Below are 20,374 nucleotides of genomic sequence, written 5' to 3'. Positions count from 1 at the left end.
TTGTCTTAAGGTGCAGCAGCCATGTTGTGACCATGAGGCAGCAGGCATAAAGATGAAGTACACCTGCTATGGATGCTGCAGTGGGAAATGGAAAGAGCATGGGTCCTTGACAGTGTTGAGCAACTGCATCAGCCTCAGAATTGTCTGTCCCCGCACTTTGTGTTACATGAGAAAAATAAACTCTTAATTACTCAAAGTACAGTTGGGTTGGTTTTCTGTTAGTTACAGCCACATGGATCCTTTACAGATTTCAAAGAAAAGGAAGAGGATGTGGTTACTCACTTCCGGGTATATGGGGAAACAGGAGTAGAAGGGACAATTTTAATGGCACTGGTATAGGCCTTGCCAGAAAGGTAGGTGGGAGTTAATTATTATCAGCTAAAAGCTCTAATCTCACCAAACTAGCACTCCCTTGATTTGCCATCAATATGATGATGTGGGACCAAATCCATGCATTAAAGAAGCACTGACCAACTCCTGAGTGGGAGTGTTCCTGAGGCAGCCACTGAGAGCAGGGAGGAGCAAGAGCACTCATTTTGCATTGCTTGTGGGAAGAGACACATTTCACTGTCATAATGCATCTAGGAAGAGAAATCACAGCTAGTTACAGAAAAGCCACCCATACCTGGGGGTGTCTGGAATCTGGAAGGGCATCAAGAAAAAGTTGTTAATTTGGCACTATTTGCTTATTCTTTCATTCCAGAAGGCAGGACCCAGGAAAGGAAGAAAAAGAAGGTACAATATCCACTACTCTGCTACTCTCACATGGGCTTCCACAAAGGAGACCAGGGGAAGATGGTAAAAGAGATTTCAAACCCCCAAATAGCAGGTTATACATTCTTCTCAAGTGAACATGGAACATTCTCCAGAATAGACCATGTGATAGGCCATAAAACAAACTACAATACATTTTAAAAGATTAAAATCATCTAAAGTATCTTCTCTGACCACAGTGGAATGCAATTAGAAATCAATAATGAAAAGAAATTTGGGAAATTCATAAGTATGTGAAAATTAAATAAGTAATCAATGGATCAAAGAAGAAATCACCAAGGAAATTAGAAAATAATTTGAGATGAGTTTAAGTAAAAACACAACATACCAAAACTTATAAAATACAGCTAAAGCAGTGCTTAGAGGGAAATTTATAGCTTATAACTCCTCTATTAAAATAAAAAGATCTCAAATCAATAACTTAATCTTCCACCTAAACTAAATGTAAAGCAAGTAGAAAGAAGGAAATAAAAAATGCTGAAAGAAATGAAATAGAGAATAGAAAAATAATAGAGAAAATCAATGGAACCAAAGTTGATTCTTTGAAAAGACAAAAACAAACAAACAAAAAACACAAAACCAAAGAAAAAAACCTAAAAAACAAAAAACAAACAAAAAAACCTGCTGCCTAGATTGATCAAGGGAAAAGAGAAAATATCTAAGTTACTAAAATCAAAAATAAAAGAGGTGGCATCACTACTGACCTTGCAGAAATGAAAAGGATTAAAAGGGAATATTATAAACAATTGTATGACAACAAATTAGATAACCTAGAGGAAATGGACAGATTCCTAGAAAGACACAAACTGCTGAGACTGACTCAAAAGGTAACAGAAATCGGAATAAATCTGTGTCAGGGGTCCCCAAGACCACTCCCAGGTTGAGTGTTTCACTAAGAGGACTCGCAGGACTTAGCATATAGTCATACTCATAAATGTGACTTATTACAGCCAGAGAATACAAAGGAAAATCAGCATGGAGAAAAGCTCATGGGATGGAGTCCAGAGGAAACAAGGTGCAAACTTTTGAGTCCTCTAGCTATGGAGTCACACAGAATGTACTTAATTCCTCTCGTGTTGAATTGTGACAACATGTGTAAAATGTTGCCTACCAGAAGAAGTCGTTAGCGACTCAGTGCCCAACATTTTTTGGAGGCTGGTCACATAGGCATCCTGTACCTACTAAAGTTCTAGACTCCTAGAAGAAAATGCTAGAAAGTATATGCTAGATGTCAGCGTATACTTTTGCACAGTTTAGGCACAGTGAGCCACTCTTATTATTTAGGGGATGGTAGGAACATTCCCTAAATCCAAGTTCCCAGATGCCAGCCAAGAGTCAATCTTGTAAGCAGAACTTTATAAGGAAAGGAATTTCAGTTCTGCTATATTAACTTCTCTGCACAACCTATAACAAGATATAGAATTAGCAATCAGAAAATTTTCCACAAAAAAGTCAAGGCCCAGATGGCGTCACTGGTGAATTCTACCAAACCTTTAAAGAAATAACAGTAGGACTTCCCTGGTGGCACAGAGGTTGAGAATCCCCCTGCCAATGCAGGGGACATGGGTTCAATCCCTGGTCCAGGAAGTACCCAGATGCCATGGGGCAACTAAGCCTGTGTGCCACAACTACTGAGCCTATGCTCTAGAGTCTGCAAGCCACAACTACTGAAGCCCATGCACCTAGAGTCTGTGCTCCACAAGAAGAGAAGCCTCAGTAATGAGAAGCCTGTGCACTGCAATAAAAAGTAACACCACAATGAAGAGTAGCCCCCACTTGCTGCAACTAGAGAAAGCCCTCGTGAAGCAACGAAGACACAACACAACACAACCAAAAAGAAAAGAAAAGAAAAGAAAAGAAATAACACTAACCCTTCACAAATTCTTCCAAAAAAACAGAACTTTGCAACTCATCTGTGAAGCTAGTATTACCCTGATGCTAAAACTAGAAAAAGACATCACAAGAAAATTACAGACAAATATCCCTTATGAATATAGATGCAAAATCCTCAACAATATACCAGCCAACCAAATCCAGCAATATATAAAAAGGATTATACACTACAGGTGGGATTTATTCTAGGAATACAAGGTTGGCTTAATATCCAAAAATCAAACAATGTAATACATCATGTTAATGGACTAGACTAATGAACAAAACTACATAATCATCTCAATAGATAAAGAAAAAGCATTTGATAAAATTCATGATAAAAATATTCAACAGGACTTCCCAGGAGGTGCAGTGGGTAAGAATCCGCCTGCCAATGCAGGGGACACGGGTTTGAGCCCTGCCCCAGGAAGATTCCACATGCCGTGTAGCAACTAAGCCCATGCGCCACAACTATAGAGCCTGCGCTCTAGAGCCCGTGAGCCACAACTGTTGAGCCCATATGCCGCAACTACTGAAGCCCCTGCGCCTAGAGCCCATGCTCTGCAATAAGAGAGGCCACCGCAATGAGAAGCCCGTGCACCACAACAAAGAGTAGCCCCTGCTTGTCTCAACTAGAGAAAGCCTGTGTGTAGCAACGAAGACCCAACACAGCCAATAAACTAACTAACTAAATAAATAAATATTCAACAATGTTGAATGGAACTTCCTCAACTTAATAAAGGCCCCTACAAAAAACCTACAGCTAACGTCACAGGTAATGGCGAGAGACTGGGTGCCTTGCCCCTAAGATTAGGTGCAAGACAAATATGTCTACCCTCGTCACTTCTATTCAATAATACTTGAAGTGTACGGAAGACCAAAGGGCCATTTTCCACATTTTTTGGACTGTTAGCCCCCTAGGATTATGAGTATGACCCTAGGGAGAGGGAGAGGCACTCATAAAGATATTGAGTATATCAACATCCTAGTACTTGGGGACTAATATTTTTAAAATTTGATTTAGAAAAATATAATAATGTGACATTTCTCACATCAGAGAGCTAAGGTGCATATCCCTACCATTTTTCAGTTCTGTGAAGGTCAAAATAGATGTGGCAATAGGTACATGGGTAGGGAAGGGGCAAAAAGGATGAGTGGGGGCAGGCTGTGGTGGAGGGCAGGAAAAGCTTCATAGTGAAGGTATTTAAGAAGAATCTGGAAAAACAAAAAATTTGTCAGGTGGATAGAGGCAAGGGGAAGGGAGCAGCATGAAAAAGGGTGTGGTGGTGTGAAGCAGTTTAGCTTCTTTGGGGAACGTTTAGCAATTTATTAGTGTGGCTGGAGTGGAGGATAGAAGGGGGATGGTGAAAGATGAAGCAAGAGAAACAGACAAGGCTGGGTCACAAGAAGCCTGCTGACATGGTGCTGTCCTGCCATTCTAGCCCCTGTCTGTACTTCTGGAGGCTATATACTCTAACTTCATTCTCATCATTTTTAGAAAAATGGCTCCTGACCTGCCATCACCCCACTCCGCTTGGATTCTTGCTCTTGACTCTTTGCCTAATATAACCAAGGAATTTCCATTTCCCCACCCATTTACAGCCCAACCAGGTCATTGCCTATGTACTTAGGCTCCTGTTCGGCACATCTTGGCTTGAATCCTGTCACTTCTGTGGCCAATTAGGGCAGACATGGCCCATAAAGCTCTGGAATGTGTCTCCAGAAACTCTGACATTTTAAGTAGGAAACTGAAAGATTTAGGTGGTATTTTTATTTCTTTTCCTAGTTCATACAGACATGACTTTGTAAGAGAAATGAGGATGTGGAAAGTGAGTCACTAGGAACATAACTAGGACTATGTAGTAGGATTTGGTAATTGAAATGATGTTTTCCTGGTGATGAATAAATTCATCTAATAAATACTTGGAAAAATTATATATATATATATATAATTCCCTACCGCATTCCACAAAGCAGTTATCCAAGTTTAGAAAAAGGCAACAATAAAAAAATATTAAATAAACACTTTGGGGGATTGGGCAAAGGAAAAAGAAGGGTAAGGCAATAAAAAAGCCAAAATTAGATAAGATCATAAAAATGCAAACAATCCATTTTTGCTAGAAGCTATGCTTCTACTTGCAAGAAAACCCAGGAACCTGAAAATTAGAACATGGTGGAACCAGCCAACTAACTGAGGGTAAACCAGAAAAATGTATTATAGGTTGTCTAGCCAGAAAAAGGATGCAAAAGGGAATAAATGAACATTTAATAACCATCAACTTCTGTATCTGAGTGTGTTGGAATGGCCAGAGGCAGACTGGTTTTCTTGTCAAGAATAACTAGAAAAGCTGAAAAATATACAGAAACCATTTGCCTGAAGGTGGTGAGAAGGTGCTGAGACAATAAAAGTGAGAGGTAGCTCAGTTTCTAGAGAAGGAAGAATTCAGAGAGGTGAGGGAGGTATTGCAATTGCTTTTCTCCTGAGGGTATGCTTATTCTGATTTGGAGGGAGTGGGGATGGGAGCTGAGAATCTAGGATTTGCACCTCATGAGGCACTTGCGAAGGAACAGAAAAACTAGCGGAACAGAACTTTTTGGTGGAGACTTGGCAGGGGTAAGATGTTTGCTTAAGTGAATTTCTCGCTCAGCACATTTGCCAAATACTGGAGCTGCATGGAGCAGAGGACAAAAACACCCAAGAAGAAAGCCTCTAGAAGTAGAGCATTTTAGCAGACTTGGGAAAGAGTGATTAGAGTTGGGATTGTCCAAGGGGAGAGGATGCACATTATAGATCAGGTTTTCAGTGGAAAATCCCAGAGGGCCAGGAGCAAACCAGGGGTAGACTGAGCCTTAGCAGGACCGCAGTCCAACCTTGACTCAGCACAGCTCCTGAGTGGGAAAGGATGATTTGCCAACACTCTATCTGCTTAGTGCAGGGCAGGACAAACCCTCTCAGATGAAACCAACACCAACTGGAGCCTCTACAATTTATTTAGACACAATGAGCATCTTTCATTAAAATATTACCAGGCTCACCAAAAGACAGGACCACATGTCTGAAAACCAAATGAAGAAAGAGACAATAGAAACAAGACTACAGGTGATCCAGGTGTTGAAGTTAGTGAAGTACCTTAAAATAATATGATTAGTTTGTTTAAGAAAACAGGTGAAAATATGGAGAATTTCTCCAGAGAATTAGAATCCATAAAAAAGAAACAAATGGAACTCATAGAAATACTAACCAACCATTATGTACAAATCATATGCCAGACGTGTGCAAGGTGCTTTACACATGAAATATTACTTAATCATCTTCAAAACCACATGAGGTATATTTTATTGTCTCTGTTTTACATGTGAAAGGGACAATGGTTACTAATATGTTTGTCATGCACCTTCTCCCTTTCTTTCCTTCTCTCCCACTCCACTTCTACTCATGAAAAGAGAAGCCATGTTGGTTCTATTCCTGGATATTTTAAATAGGTAGAGAGACACAGGACCTACCAGGGAGGTGACTCTGTCAGAGAAGCTAAGTCAGTCTACAGACTATATGTATAAAAGATACCTATCTATCTATCTACCAATCTATCTGCCTATCTATCTATCTATCTATCTATCTATCTATCTATCTATCTACCTACCTACCTACCTACCTATGGCTGAGAGAGGAAGATGATAGAGGAACAGGGACTGGGGATGTAGACAGTTTTAGTGTGTGTGTGTGTGTGTGTGTGTGTGTGTGAAAGGCTTTTGGAGCATCTCTGGGTTAGATATGATTGAGGAGTGGAGGAAGAAAATCTGGAAAATGTCATTGTGGGTAATGAACTATTTCCTTTTTGGTGTTCTTTGAAAGCACACATAAGTTAATTTTAAAATTACTTTTTGTCCTCTGGTAGTGCTTCTTTATATGCCATTTATATAGAGACTAAACCACATGGGGCCACTAGATTTGTTAGGGCTACAAACAGATAAATACACTGATGCATGGAGAGGTTAAGTATATGGCCTAACTTCACACAATTGGGAAATAATGAAGCTGTCAGGAACCTAGGACCATCTGAGCCCAAAGCCCATGCTTTTCATGGACAATACGAATTACGCTTTACCACAACAGATTAGAAAACTGCCTGGCCTTGACTCCCAACAAAGAGATAACAAAGAGAGAATTTCTACTCTAAACCTAAATTTGACTAAGGCTGAGGAATTCGTTGGTAAAATGGGGAAAGGGTAGAAATTTTAGGAAAAGGCAGCCATGTTATCCTGGAGTCTGGGTAGTCAAATTTATACCATAGACTTTAACCAAAAATCATAGGATCATATATTTAAAACACTAACTGAAATATGCTTTTCTCCTAAAAGAAATAGAACACACAAAGGTCTGGTGATAAATACAGGCATCAAGAAAGGCCTCATTGCAGAAACACCATCTGAGGTGAGTCCTTCAGAATGAGGTAGAATTTGAACAGATGGAGATATGAGAAGGGACAACATGAAAAAAAGTTCAAAGGCAGGGCGATTTAAAGTTTGTATATTAATTTGGTTGGACTGTATGATACAGGAAGGGAAATAATGGGAGACAAGAATGGAGTTTGAATACCTGGCTAAAGAATATAGACTTTAAAGTATGATTAACAGTAAGCCATAAAACAGCTTTAAGCTGAAGAGTGGCAGGATCAGTGCTGTGTTTCAAGATTAATCTGGTGGCAGATTGGAAAATGGATTGGGAAAGGGAAACACTAAAAGCATTGAGACAAGATAAGAGATCATTGCAATATTAAAGGAAAGAGGGGAAAGGAACTTGACCTAGGATAATGGTAAAAAGAATGGAGAGGAAAAAATACATACAATAGATGCTATGGGGTTAGAGCAGGCAAGACTTAAGTCATTGCGTGAACAATGTGATAGTTAGGGGAATGCTTCAAGAAGATAAATCTGGTCTAATGAACAGGACAAATTAGAAGAGGGAGAGATTGGAGGGAGGGAAGCTAATTAAGAGTTAACTGAAGAAATCTTGGTGAGAACAAGCAGTGGGAGTGGAAAGGAAAGAACAGTTAGAACTCATGTTATAAGAAAAAAATTGATATGACAGTAATGAAGTGGGTGTAAAGGGTGAGAAGGCTGAAAGTGACTGAGGTTTCAAGCCTGGGTGAGTAGACAATGGTGGTGCTGCTATTAACAGAAAGGCAGAAGTTAGAATGAGAAGTTAGCTGCAGGGGAAACATCACAATGAGAAACAGAAGTCAAGAGATTTACACGGGGAGCTGATGATATCAGATTTTGAAAGAACATACGAAAAAGGTGTAAGAAAGAATATAAAACCAAGGATGGATTTAAAGAAGTACTGAAAACTTGTAAAAACAGGATCAGGAAGGTTAAAACTCTAAATAAGTCTTGTCACATAGTAGGGACTCCAAAAATATTTGTTCTTGAATGAATGAGCAGAAGCTTGTGAAGAATTCTTCCCTGCATAACACACTGCCTTTCAGGCTTTTTGCTGCTTAGAGATGTCAAGTGAGAAGCAAGAAGGAAGAGGTATTCAAACACTATTTTGCTTCTTTCTTTTCTAGAGAAGGAGAGTGCTCTTTGATCTGGATGAGGTGAAACACAAGAAGCACAAGATGGGTAAGGAGCTATTACAAGTACCTTGTACTAGTTTAAGTGAATTCAAGTCCAGTGAAGTACAGAAGCATGGGATGTTAAGTGAAGGGAGAAGAATTAGCCTCAGTGTTGTAGTCTTTGTTTATCTGGCTACACCTGGAGTAGGAATTTAGCCAAGGAGTTTAAAGCATGAAATATATAGTCAACAGAACTACATTCAGATTCTGACTTGGCCACTTCAGTAGCTGCATGACCTTTGGTGAGTCACTTGATCTCTTCAGACTTCAGTCTTCTCCATCTTAAAAATGAGGACAACAATCTATCTCACAGAATTATTGTGAAGATTAAATGAGGTAAAGTATGCAAAACACTTGGTTAAGTGACTAGCTTTTAGTAAGTGCTACCAAAAATAGGTATCTATTAGACATGGGTCAACTACATACATGTGAGTTTCCATGAGAGAGGAGTGATTCAGAGGAGGTCTCTTTGGCCCCTACAACTGTATCTGGCATATAGTGCTCAATAAATATTGTTAAATAAATAAATAAATACAGATTCTCAAACCCCTAGTTTAGAGGCAGAGAGACTCTGATCTCATATGATGTAAGCCAGGATGGAGGAGAATACTCCTTCCCATCCTTACTATAAACTATTGTGGTTACCATTTTAAATAATACTGGGATAAACATGCTGGTACATACATCTTTGCTCCCTTTTCTCATTGTTTTCTTGGGTTATATTCCCAGTAGTGGAATTGAAGTGTTGAAGGGTATCACTTCTGAGAAAATTTATACTCCTTCTAGCAGGGTATTAAAATACAAATGTCTGTTTAAAATATCATGTACTATAAGAATGTATTGAAGCCCCTTGAGAGAAATTTCTCCCGTGTAGATTTCCAAGATCCTGAGGAATTGGGTAGAGTACAGTAAATGGAGCTATTGGGCTTTAACAGTTAGAAGGTATCTGTTGTCTCTGCTCTGCAGACAGGAGATGGGTGTTCTTCAGATAGGAAACAGGTACTCAGTGGGTAGACCTGAAAGGGAGTGTGGGCTTTGAAACAGGAAAAAAAAAAGTCTGCTTCTGATAGTGAAAGAGACACATTACTCTGCTGTCTTGATCTCCCATATCCTACTGGGTCAAACTGTTATTCTATATTCACTTAGCAGTTACACCTGTCCTTGAATTGTATTTGCAGTTGTTTTATTTTTGCTCTTTTAGTTTTTTCACTTCAGGAAATGGTAAATCAGAAACCAGGCACTTATTTGATACTTTCTTCCTCCTCACTCCCTACATCTAATCCTTCACAAATTCTCTTTCTCTAAAATACTTCTTTAATTGGTTTACTTTTCTCATCTTGACTTCCAACATTCTTAAGTTCAAGCCACAATCATCTCTTGCCTAGACTACTGGAGTGCCCTCCTACCTCATTTTCTTGTTTTCATTTTTGCTTCTGAAAATTCATTTCCAAATTTTGGCACAATTAATTGTTTAAAAAGTTAAATAGACGATGCCATTTCTAATGATTTCTTTCTGTATGTAAAGTCCCAAGTCCTTAATCTGGCCTACAAATCTTTGTATGATTTGACTCCTGTTCTCTTTTTGTCTGTTTGTTTTTTGTTTGTTTTTTATAAGGGCATTTATTTATTTATTTATTTCCTTGTGTTGGGTCTTCGTTGCTGTGCATGGGCTTTCTCTAGTTGTGGTAAGCAGGGGCTACTCTTCGTTATGGTGTGTGGGCTTCTCATTGTGGTAGCTTCTCTTGTTGTGAACCACAGGCTCTAGGCACATGGGCTTCAGTAGTTGCAGCATGTGGGCTCAGTAGTTGTGGCTCACGGGCTTAGTTGCTTCCACCAGGGAAGTCCTGGTCATCCCATTCTTGATGTGAGGATCAGCTCTTTCCAGCCTTTAAGTCTCTTCACATGCCTTTCTCTGCATCCAGAATGCTCTTCCTGCCGCCCGTCACCTAGCTAATTCCCATTCATCTGGCAGATCTCAGTTTAATTGTCACTTTCACAGAGAGGCTCTCTTATAGCAACCTATTATTTTCCCTCATTAACTTCTCACAATTAAGAATATACATACTTGGGCTTCCCTGGTGGCGAAGTGGTTAAGAATCCACCTGCCAATGCAGGGGACATAGGTTCAATCCCTGATCCGGGAAGATGCCACATGCCACAGAGCAACTAAGCCCGAGCACTGCAACTACTGAGCCTGTGCTCTAGAGCCTGTGCTCCGCAACAAGAGAAGCCACCACAAGAAGCCTGCGCACTGCAATGAAGAGCAGCCCCCACCCGTCACAACTAGAGAAAGCCCAGGTGCAGCAACAAAGACGCAACACAGCCAATAATTAATTTAAAAAAAGAATATACATATTTAATTCTGTCTCTTTCACTAGAAAGTTTCTTGAGACCATAGATAATGTCTATCATAATAGACTGAATATCTAGGGCTTAGCATAATGTCTGGCACAGACTAAGTGCTTTTCATTGAAATAAATCATAATGTCCAGCACAATGATAGGAAGAAAAAAAGGGCTTAAAATATACTTACTTAAGGAAAATTCCCTGTTACCAGGCTTCCCTGGTGGCACAGTGGTAAAGAATCTGTCTGCCAATGCAGGGGACATGGGTCGATCCCTGGTCTGGGAAGATCCCACATGCCTGGGAGTGACTAAGCCCATGTGCCACAACTACTAAGCCTGTGCTCTAGAGCCTGCGAGCCACAACTATTGAGTCCACGTGCCACAACTATTGAAATGTAGAGCCCGTGCTCTGCAACAAGAGAAACCACAGCAGTAAGAAGCCAGTGCACAGCAACAAAGAGTACTCCCTGCTCTCCACAACTAGAGAAAGCCTGCGCACAGCAACGAACACCCAACACAGCCAATAAAAAAAAATAATAATAATAATAAAAGAATTCCTTCTTAGAATGTAAAAAAGAAAAAAAAAAAAGGAAAATTCCCTGTTACTATTTAAAAAAACAAAATCAGGGACTTTCAAGTTTAGTGTCATATAACTGAATTCAGGAGTTATTCTTTTTTTTATTTTTTTTTTATTTTTTTGGGGGTACACCAGGTTCAATCATCTGTTTTTATACACATATCCCCGTATTCCCTCCCTTCCTTGACGCCCCCCCCCTCGAGTCCCCCCCACCCTCCCTGCCCCAGTCCTCTAAGGCATCTTCCATCCTCGAGTTGGACTCCCTTTGTTATACAACAACTTCCCACTGACTATTTTACAGTTGGTAGTATATATATGTCTGTGCTACTCTCTCGCTTCATCTCAGTTTCCCCTTCACCCCCCGCCCCCTCCCATACCTCGAGTTCTCCAGTCTATTCTCTGTATCTGCATCCTTGTTCTTGTCACTGAGTTCATCAGTACCATTTTTAGATTCCGTATATTTGAGTTAGCATACAATATTTGTCCTTCTCTTTCTGACTTACTTCACTCTGTATGACAGATTGTAGTTCTATCCACCTCATTACATATAGCTCCATCTCATCCCTTTTTATAGCTGAGTAATATTCCATTGTATATATATGCCACATCTTCTGTATCCATTCATTTGTTGATGGGCATTTAGGTTGCTTCCATGTCCTGGCTATTGTAAATAGTGCTGCAATAAACATTATGGTACAAGTTTCTTTTGGGATTATGGTTTTCTTTGGGTATATGCCCAGGAGTGGGATTACTGGATCATATGGTAGTTCTATTTGTAGTTTTTTAAGGAACCTCCACATTGTTTTCCATAGTGGCTGTACCAACTTACATTGCCACCAACAGTGCAGGAGAGTTCCCTTTTCTCCACACCCTCTCCAACATTTGTGGTTTCCAGACTTTGTGATGATGGCCATTCTGATTGGTGTGAGGTGATACCGCATTGTGGCTTTGACTTGAGGAGTTATTCTTAATAGCATGAAACCAACAAAGGCAAGTCACATTTAATCCACATTTCAGAGTATGTCCAGTTTTTCCCTGTCCTCTGGAAGATTAGGCCAGGTTTGGGATCAGGGCAGGATTAAGTTAGCTGCTTTTCTGTGGGTATTTTAACACTCTTCCTCTTCTTTACCTGGTGACATGGGTACTCACCAGTAGGCTGTGACACAAAGCATGGAAATGCTGCTGATTTGTCTCCAGCTCATCCCAGTCCAGCTGCCAACAGCTTGTGGGTCTGAGGATGAAGGGAAGTCCATACGTCAATGATTCGCAGACCCCACTGGATTTTAGAGCCCTGGGAAGAGACAATGGCAGTGAAAGTCTCCTCAGGGATATCCAGAACCTTGACGCAGATCCACTTACATTCAACTTAAGTATAAGACCCTACTGTGAAATCCTTTATATTAGGGCCTGTGAATTATTCACCTCAGTATGGCCAGCACCTATCAGGGAATATGGCACACAGCAGAGTCTCAAAGCCTGTTAATCAATGAATGAAGCAGCCATCATGAGGCCTCAAGACTCTGATGGATATTTCCTCCCCTGAGCTCACTCTGTTCCATTCATTCCTGCTGCAGCAACCACATTACACAATAGTATGCTAACCATCTGCATCCCAGGCCTGGTCCTTCTGTGGCAATGTGCTGACAGAAAACACATTTAAGAAGAGGTTGCTTTTAAGAAGCTTCCCCAGCAGCCTGGTCACAAATCCATGGACAAACTTACCCAGATACCCATACATGGGCACTGTGACAGGAGCTAGGAGGCAGTAAAAGTGGTCTTTGCCTTCATCGCTAATTCCACTCTGGAACTGACTCTCCTGGAAAGAGGAATTCTAGTACTTAAAGAAGTGGAAAAGTGAGGTAGATCCTATGTGCCACTTGCTCCTTGAAGGTCAGATCTCTGTCACGATGCCTAAACATAGTAGGTATTCAATAAACGTTTACTGAATGGATAAACATTGTTCTGCTGATCTTTTTTTTCCTCTGCATTCTCAGAGACTTTCTGGATTTCCAATCCTCATCCAAACTTCAGAATATCTTACTGAGGCACATTTCCCACCATCTCCTCATTCATCTCCACATACTGAGCAGCCTGACCTTACTCTTTCATGCTCATACCTGAAGTTGCTGCTTTGGAACTGACTCCCTGCTGCCTGACACTTGGGCATGCCCTCTATCTCTGGTCTTCCTAGCTGTGGAACCAATAAGAATAAATATTTATGGACTGGGGAGGTTCTCTTGGACCATACTTGATCACCCGGAGCTTGTAACTAGAGACTGATGACTGGGAAACCATCTGGTAGAGGGTGCTGAAGTCTCCTTTGGGGTCATCCATTCTCAGGGATCCATCGGCTGTTCCAGGGAGCAGGGATGGGCTGAGAAGTCGCTCTTGGAGATCACATTTCAGGCACACTATAATAAAAACCACATTGGGAGAGGGATTGTTTGTCACAAGTTACTTCAGGCTATATGATTAAGAGAACATCTGCCACCCATTCCACCTCCACCAGGCAAGTAAGTGCTGGGAGAAGGCCGGGGAGTGGACAGAGGAAAAGTACAGTTGGTTTGGGAAGGCAGAGCAGATCTGAAACAGTATTGCTGTACACAACAAGTAAGTTATTTTCTGGGTGTGACATGATTTTTTTCTTGTTTTACTTCTGGGCTGGCTGAGCAGTTGCCTCATAGTGAGAGAGCTGGCTTGTGATCGAGTCTGAGAGGAACTTATGTCCTCTGTGGAGGCAGCTAACGCTGCAATATGCAGGGCCTTTTGGCAATCACAGAAGGAAATTTTGCCCCTCTTGTTTCCCAGGCACTAAGCTTTGGCAAGACTGCAGGTCAGATGAAGGAAGAACAGGAAAGCAGAAGTCAGTCAGCTGACAGCTACTGCTTCTCTGTGAGCTCTTCTAGGGACATTTGAGGGAGGGAGAAGAATAAGTTCCTGAAATAGTTTATTTTTTAATTCCCCAAGTGAATGGAAATTTCTGGACTTTAGAACATCACTGTGGCACCACAAAACAGTTCTGAGAGGGCTTCAACTAACTATGTGTGGGTTATTCATGGAGGTTTTATATGCTTCTGTATTAAGCTTCTGCTCTAGCAGGTACCTTCACATGTTACAATGTACAATGTTCTGTTGCACTAGATTTGAACCCTTGATATTATGAAGGTTTTAAATAAAAATGTGTATCGGGTTTAAATACTGTTAACAGACTATGAATATTTGAGTGCTGTGTACTTGTGAGAAGGCTAGTAGTTTATGTCAGTGATTTAGAGAAATGACTACAGTAACAGCAACATGGGGTTAAAAACAAAAGTAGAAATAATGTAGAAAAAACAGGATACCAGAATAGATGTCAGATCTAGCTGGCCCTCCTGGGCCTAGCAATCAGACCTACACATCAGTTTTGGGTGAGACAGCTCTTGGCCAGGTGTATCCTAGAGCCCAGGAAGTGTAGGAGGGACTTTGCCTAGGACTCCAGCTTCCCCTCCTTTCCTCTGTGCCTGACTGCTCCATTGTTGGGTCCCTGGGCTTTAGGACTAGACAGCTGTGCTCATTTGGCTTAGGTTCTCAACTCTGGTTGCAGTAAGAATCACCTAATGAACTTGTAAAAGGTCTGCCCCCTAACTCACACCAATGAAATTGGGATCTCTGGGGATGAAGCTGATATTGGTATTTTAAGAAAGCTCCTGATGTGATTCTTACTGTAGCCAGGGATGAGAACTACTGGAACTGTAGTCTCAGCAATGTTCCAAAGCTGGGAGAGATGTTTTAGCAGGACTTTGCATCTAGAAACAGGTATGCTTCTTACCACTTAGACCTAGGTGCAGAGGTGGCAGACCCCAAATCCAAGATATGAGAAAAGACACTCATCTGAGGTACACTATGCACTGTCAGAAAGAGGCCTCTGAGGGAAGCACCTAGAGAGTGGGTGAAGGGCCTGAGGCAGCTATAGAAGCAGGTGGTCTTCAGTAGAAAACCTTGTAAGGAGTCAAAGTGAACATCTGAGGAGCAGTCCTCAGAAGATTTTATAGTAGGAGAGCTCAGGGTTTTTGTTTTGTTTTATCGTTTTGTGGGGAACCACATTTCTAGAAATCCATATATGGGGCAATGCATCAGTTTTATAAACTGTGGATAACTATAATATGGTCTATATTGTGCTTGTTTAAACTTTCGTGTGTGTCACACCAGTGTCTGAGGAGGTCTACTTTCTCTGGACCTCATTCCAACTTGTGCCTGAGCATCTGGCTTCCAGTGAAGACCTCCTCAGCAGAAAAGTCTGGATCTAAGTTCTACCACCCACCCTGAACACCTGTGAATTTCCAAAAAATAATTGCAGATGGAGATAAATATTCTGGCTCTGACCCTGGTGCTGAAAGCCATGGAAAAAGGAGAGCAAAGCAGAAAAATTCTCAACAAGACCATGAGCAACTGCCATGCGACAGTAGAAGAAAGACTGGTTGTAGGAGTTCCTGGCTTTGGATGGCCCCAGCCCTCTGAGCAAGAGAAGTGCCCAGCATGAAGCATCCCCTTCGCTCACGACTGCCCAGCGTGAGGCGGGTTGCACAGCAAGTAAGGGCCCAGGCCCTGGAGGCGATAGACCTGAGTTCGATGAATGTCCTCTAAGCTGAGAGCAGTCAAATGTATAAAACATAGATTTCTAATACTAAGGGTTAAGAATGGGATCTGGAGTTGCCTGGCTTCAAATTCTGGCTTGGCTATTAATTTTCTGTGCAGCCCTGGGGGGAAATGTTTAATTTCTCTAAGCCTTAGTCTTCTCATCTGTAAAACAGTGATAATATTATATTTACTCATTTTAAGATACTTTTTTTTCTACTTACTAACATCTCTATATGTGTCTTACAATCACCACTGACCAGGCAGACACTCTTAGCCCTTACTTACTACTCTAACCTAAAAGAACTCTCTCAGTAAGAATAAAATCATATTTCTAAGTGATAAAGCAATGCGTCACATATGATCGGCATTCTTTTTCTTTCTTAGTGGTACATAAAATAATGGTGTATCTTATAATTGATGGCATCTTAGATTCAATGACATATGGTAACAGTACCTGCATCATGTTGTTATGAAGATGAAATGGGATAATACAAGGGAAGGAGTTAACAGGGCGCTTGGGGAAATTAGATAAGAAGTGAGTAACTGGTACCATTAGTCTTGGACAAAGCGCGTGGAATGGAGGTCCGGGGAAGAAGATTTTACACACAAAAGATAGACAGTAAAATCAAGGTAAGTTGTTAAAGGCATCCCAGGCCCTAGATTGAAATGGGGGGCAGGGGTACGGAGATTAAGAACCCAATGGCTATCCCAGAAAGAAAGACCAAGGTGTGCTCCCCTTTGGGGATGGAAGTCTGTATGCATTTTTCTCTTTGAGCTCCCATCCCTAAAGGGGAATACACAATTTCGTCTTTTCCCTTTGGAGCTGTGGCTGACTATACTGATGGGTTCATTTGCAGGCCCTGCCATCCAGGTCCTAGGCCAACTTTCAAATGGGATGGAGACTAGAAATGGCTTTATCCCTACAATTCAGTGGGACCTGAATTAAGTATCATTGCCAGCCAGAACAATATCCAGGACCTTGCTGGCATGCCTAGAACATTGTATTGACCTCCACAATTGCCAGAACATACTTTGTGAACATGGTCTAGGCCCACTAGTTGTAATCCCTGGGGCTTGCCTCTGTAGTTGCTTTAGTTCCCCTCAATTTTGTGTCTCTCTATTGAGAAGATCTCTATTTATAATCATTTAATTTTGGTTCTTTTCATCTCCTCACAGGCCCTATTGATATTGTTGAGGTACCAGCTTACCTGAAATTATATTGTCAATAATATCTTTTGCATCAAAAATGAAAACTTTAGAAAACATATATGATTCATTGTGCTCTTACGTAGTGTAGCTGATGCTCTATTATTGAGATGCTTAAGTCTGTACACTAAAACTAACTGGCCCTTGCTGTCTGGGCTTAATCAGGTTGTTTTCTAATTGTGGTTACTTTTTAGAAATTTTTTTCTTACTCCTCATGCTTACACTGGACAGCCTCATCCAATCCTCCTCCAATCCCTAAATTTCGACTACTCTGTATTCTGATGACTTTCCAATCTAGAGTCCTAATCCTAGACTAGGATAATCACTGTCTATATAATATGCTTCTTGGGGGGTGTGTACTTGGATTATCTCTGGCTCTGGAAATGTTGCTGAAACTCCGTGAAGGAAGAAGAAGGTGGATGTGTTCTTGGTCTGTTCCACTGTTATGCAGCCAGGCTTTGAAGAAAATCTCCATGCTGACAATATCATTGTCTATAGTCTGAAGGTCAATATCAGTTCCCAGGACAGAACTTTCTGCAGAATAAAGGGAAACAGTGGTTAAAGTGTTTCTTTAATTACAAATTTTGAAAAATATAAAATATTAAATGCTCCCATTTTTGGACTTATCAATTCTACCTCTAGATATCTAGCATACAGACATTCTTGAATAGTACACAAAGAGACATATGCAAAATGTTCAGTACAGCATTGTTGTGATAATAAATAATAAAAACCCCAAACAGGAAGCAATTCAAACGCCCATCAATAGGGAAATGTTTAAGTAAATTATGGCACAGACTACAAGAGTATCAAGGAGCTGTTAACAAAGTAAAGCTAAATGTACTGACATGGAAAGCTACGAGATAGTAAGTAAATAAAGAAAGTTCTAGAACAGATGTATAGTATGACCCCATTTAAAAATAAAACTATTAAAAAAAATAATAAATAAAACTATTAGCCTAAGTACATGCATATGTATGGAAATGCCTTTTACAAGCTCTGGAAGGCTACAATCAAACTGTTAATAGTGGACAGGAGTGGAAATGGGACAGACTTCTGAGATACATTCACTTTTTATTATTCATACTTCTGTGCTGTTTGTATTTTATCGTATTTATGTATTTCTTATATTGAATATTAAAAAAAAATCTAGAATACAAAAACAGCCAAAAATAATACAACAATGCAAGTTAAATAGTTAATAAGAGGGACTTCAGTTTTATGTTGTTGTTTCACAGTGAAAATGTATTCAATTACCTCTGTTATAAAAAATAAATTTTAAAAAGGCTAAAAGACAAAAAGATGAATTTCTAAGCTCCACCTTCTGGCAGAGATTATACAAGTTTGCCGTTGACATACTATATCTCACAAGTGTGATTAGCAGCCAAGAAGATGGGGATGGTGTGATTTGATTCCAAGTCTGAATGAATGGGACTAGGTAGATGGGGTAATGAGACTTTGTTGGTCTACTTCCTGCTTTAGGCAACATTAGCTCAGGAATTGGGATCTGGGTCTGGAGGTAAAATTTGTCAGTAAAAGCCAAGTATAATGTGATGGAGGAAGCACAGATAGAGGAAATGAGACAAGAGCTGGAAAGAAACTGAAGAGGAACCTGACTTTTTTTTGCCTCACCATGAGGGACTCTCTGAAATACTTTTACAAAGGGCCTAAGAAAAGCCAGTTGCTCCAATGAATTAACTTCTATGTATGACTCATGGACCCCAGGGAGAAAGCTGGACATTCCTGAGGACAAGTCTGCAGAGGTGGCAGACTCTCCACAGGAAACAAAGGGCTTCAGTCCAATGTGTTGGCACCCACACAGGGAAGGTGTGGTAAGACTTAAGTGACTTCATGTCATATTTATCGACTTATTCTGTGGCTTGAAAGGGGCCCCGAATGCATTTCTCTTTGACCAGCATAATTAAAACTCTACCACTGGCCACTCTCGCTTTCTGAAACAGACCACATTCTGCCTATGGAATGTGTATCTCTCTAAATAAACTTGCTTTCACTTAAAAAAAAAAACCTCTATCATCTTCTGTGAATAGTTATGAGGGTTCATTAGCTTACTAGCTATTTCATTCATTCCATCAAGCAATAATATTATGTACTACATAGAAGATGAAATAATATACAAGGTGTATGATACTCTTTGCCTTAAGGAATATATAAAGCAACATTATTCTTGACCATTTCTCCCTAAACTCTCATCTGCTCCACTATGTTTTCCGGTACCACAATGATAAATATGATAAATTCACTGTCAAAGAAACATTCCTCATAAGTGAAGAGAAATATTCTTTTTAATAACGTGAAACTTACTGTGTCATAGGCAAAACAGGAAGTAATTTTTCTGAGCCTGGACTTTAACTTGAGTAACAAGTATGGAAGTGACTGAACAGCTTCTCTTCAGAGGACAAAATAGTTATTAAAGCATAAGGAGGAAGATACAGAACTAAATAAATGAAATTGAACAAAGGATCTCAAAAAGTAGAGAGGATGGTATTGCTCTGAGTTCAAACAACAGAATTTTGGAGAAGACAAGTAAGTGTTTCTTTTTTTCTTCCTAGGGAAAGTGTAGAAGATTAGAAATTCCTACGTAGGCAGTATATAGGGACAACAGCAAAGTTATCTCCCGTTAAGAATCTGGTAATAAGAACAATAGTCGTTTCCTCAGATAATTAAACAATAAAATCAATATAAAGTGATAAGGTCAATGAAACAGTCACCTTAAAAAGGAGAATGGCTTGCAGACCAGAACAAGATTTGGCTGGAGCCTATGGATGGTACTGGCTTATTCAAAGAATGGACGTGTCCATCAGAAGGGGAGAGGGTTGGCCAGAAATGGAGCACAGAGAAAGGCAGCAACAGCCGCAGATGCTGGCAGCGATGATCCAAGTGTGGCTCAGAGGAGAGGGTGTGCTGATTCGGTGAGGCATCCCGATGCCAGGATGTGCTTGTTAAGTTTCTGCTCTTCTTGGTGGTTATAGTAGTTATGGTTCTTCCTCTAAGATATTCTGGCTAATACTTTGTCTTGAGTTTGCTACCTCTGAGAGAATGTTGATAAAATCAACTTTCTGATCCTGTAAAGCTGAAGAACCAAGCCTGAAACATGGTGCCTCTGTGAAGGAAAATGCCAGTCTTCCCTGCAGACACTCCATCAATGTTGGTAAAGTTCTTTCCAACTTTTTTTTTTCTTCCAGTTTTATTGAGATATAATCGACATACAGCACTGTGTGAGTTCAAGGTGTACAGCATAATGACTGGACTTACACACATCATGAAATGATTACCACAATAAGGTTAGTGAACATCTATCATCTCATAGATACAAAATTAAAGACATACAAAACAATTTTTCCCTGCAA

At 40.4% G+C, this 20,374-nt stretch overlaps 1 protein-coding gene across 1 annotated transcript in view; it reads right to left on the bottom strand.

Moving 5' to 3' along the window:
* The window catches only part of M1AP (meiosis 1 associated protein), a 73,272-nt gene that overhangs the window by 9,097 nt on the left and 43,801 nt on the right, over nucleotides 1–20,374 (bottom strand). The window contains exons 4-6 of the mRNA XM_057743758.1: nucleotides 17,367–17,540; nucleotides 13,432–13,594; nucleotides 12,333–12,474 (exon numbers count right to left, since the gene is read on the bottom strand). Of these exons, the coding sequence (XP_057599741.1) occupies nucleotides 12,333–12,474; nucleotides 13,432–13,594; nucleotides 17,367–17,540 (479 nt within the window). The remainder of the gene's footprint in view (nucleotides 1–12,332; nucleotides 12,475–13,431; nucleotides 13,595–17,366; nucleotides 17,541–20,374) is intronic.

Source organism: Hippopotamus amphibius, chromosome 7, assembly GCF_030028045.1.
Source record: "Hippopotamus amphibius kiboko isolate mHipAmp2 chromosome 7, mHipAmp2.hap2, whole genome shotgun sequence".
NCBI lineage: Eukaryota > Metazoa > Chordata > Mammalia > Artiodactyla > Hippopotamidae > Hippopotamus > Hippopotamus amphibius.
Note: the sequence above shows the minus strand (reverse complement) of the source record. Positions and strands in the feature narration are given on the sequence as shown.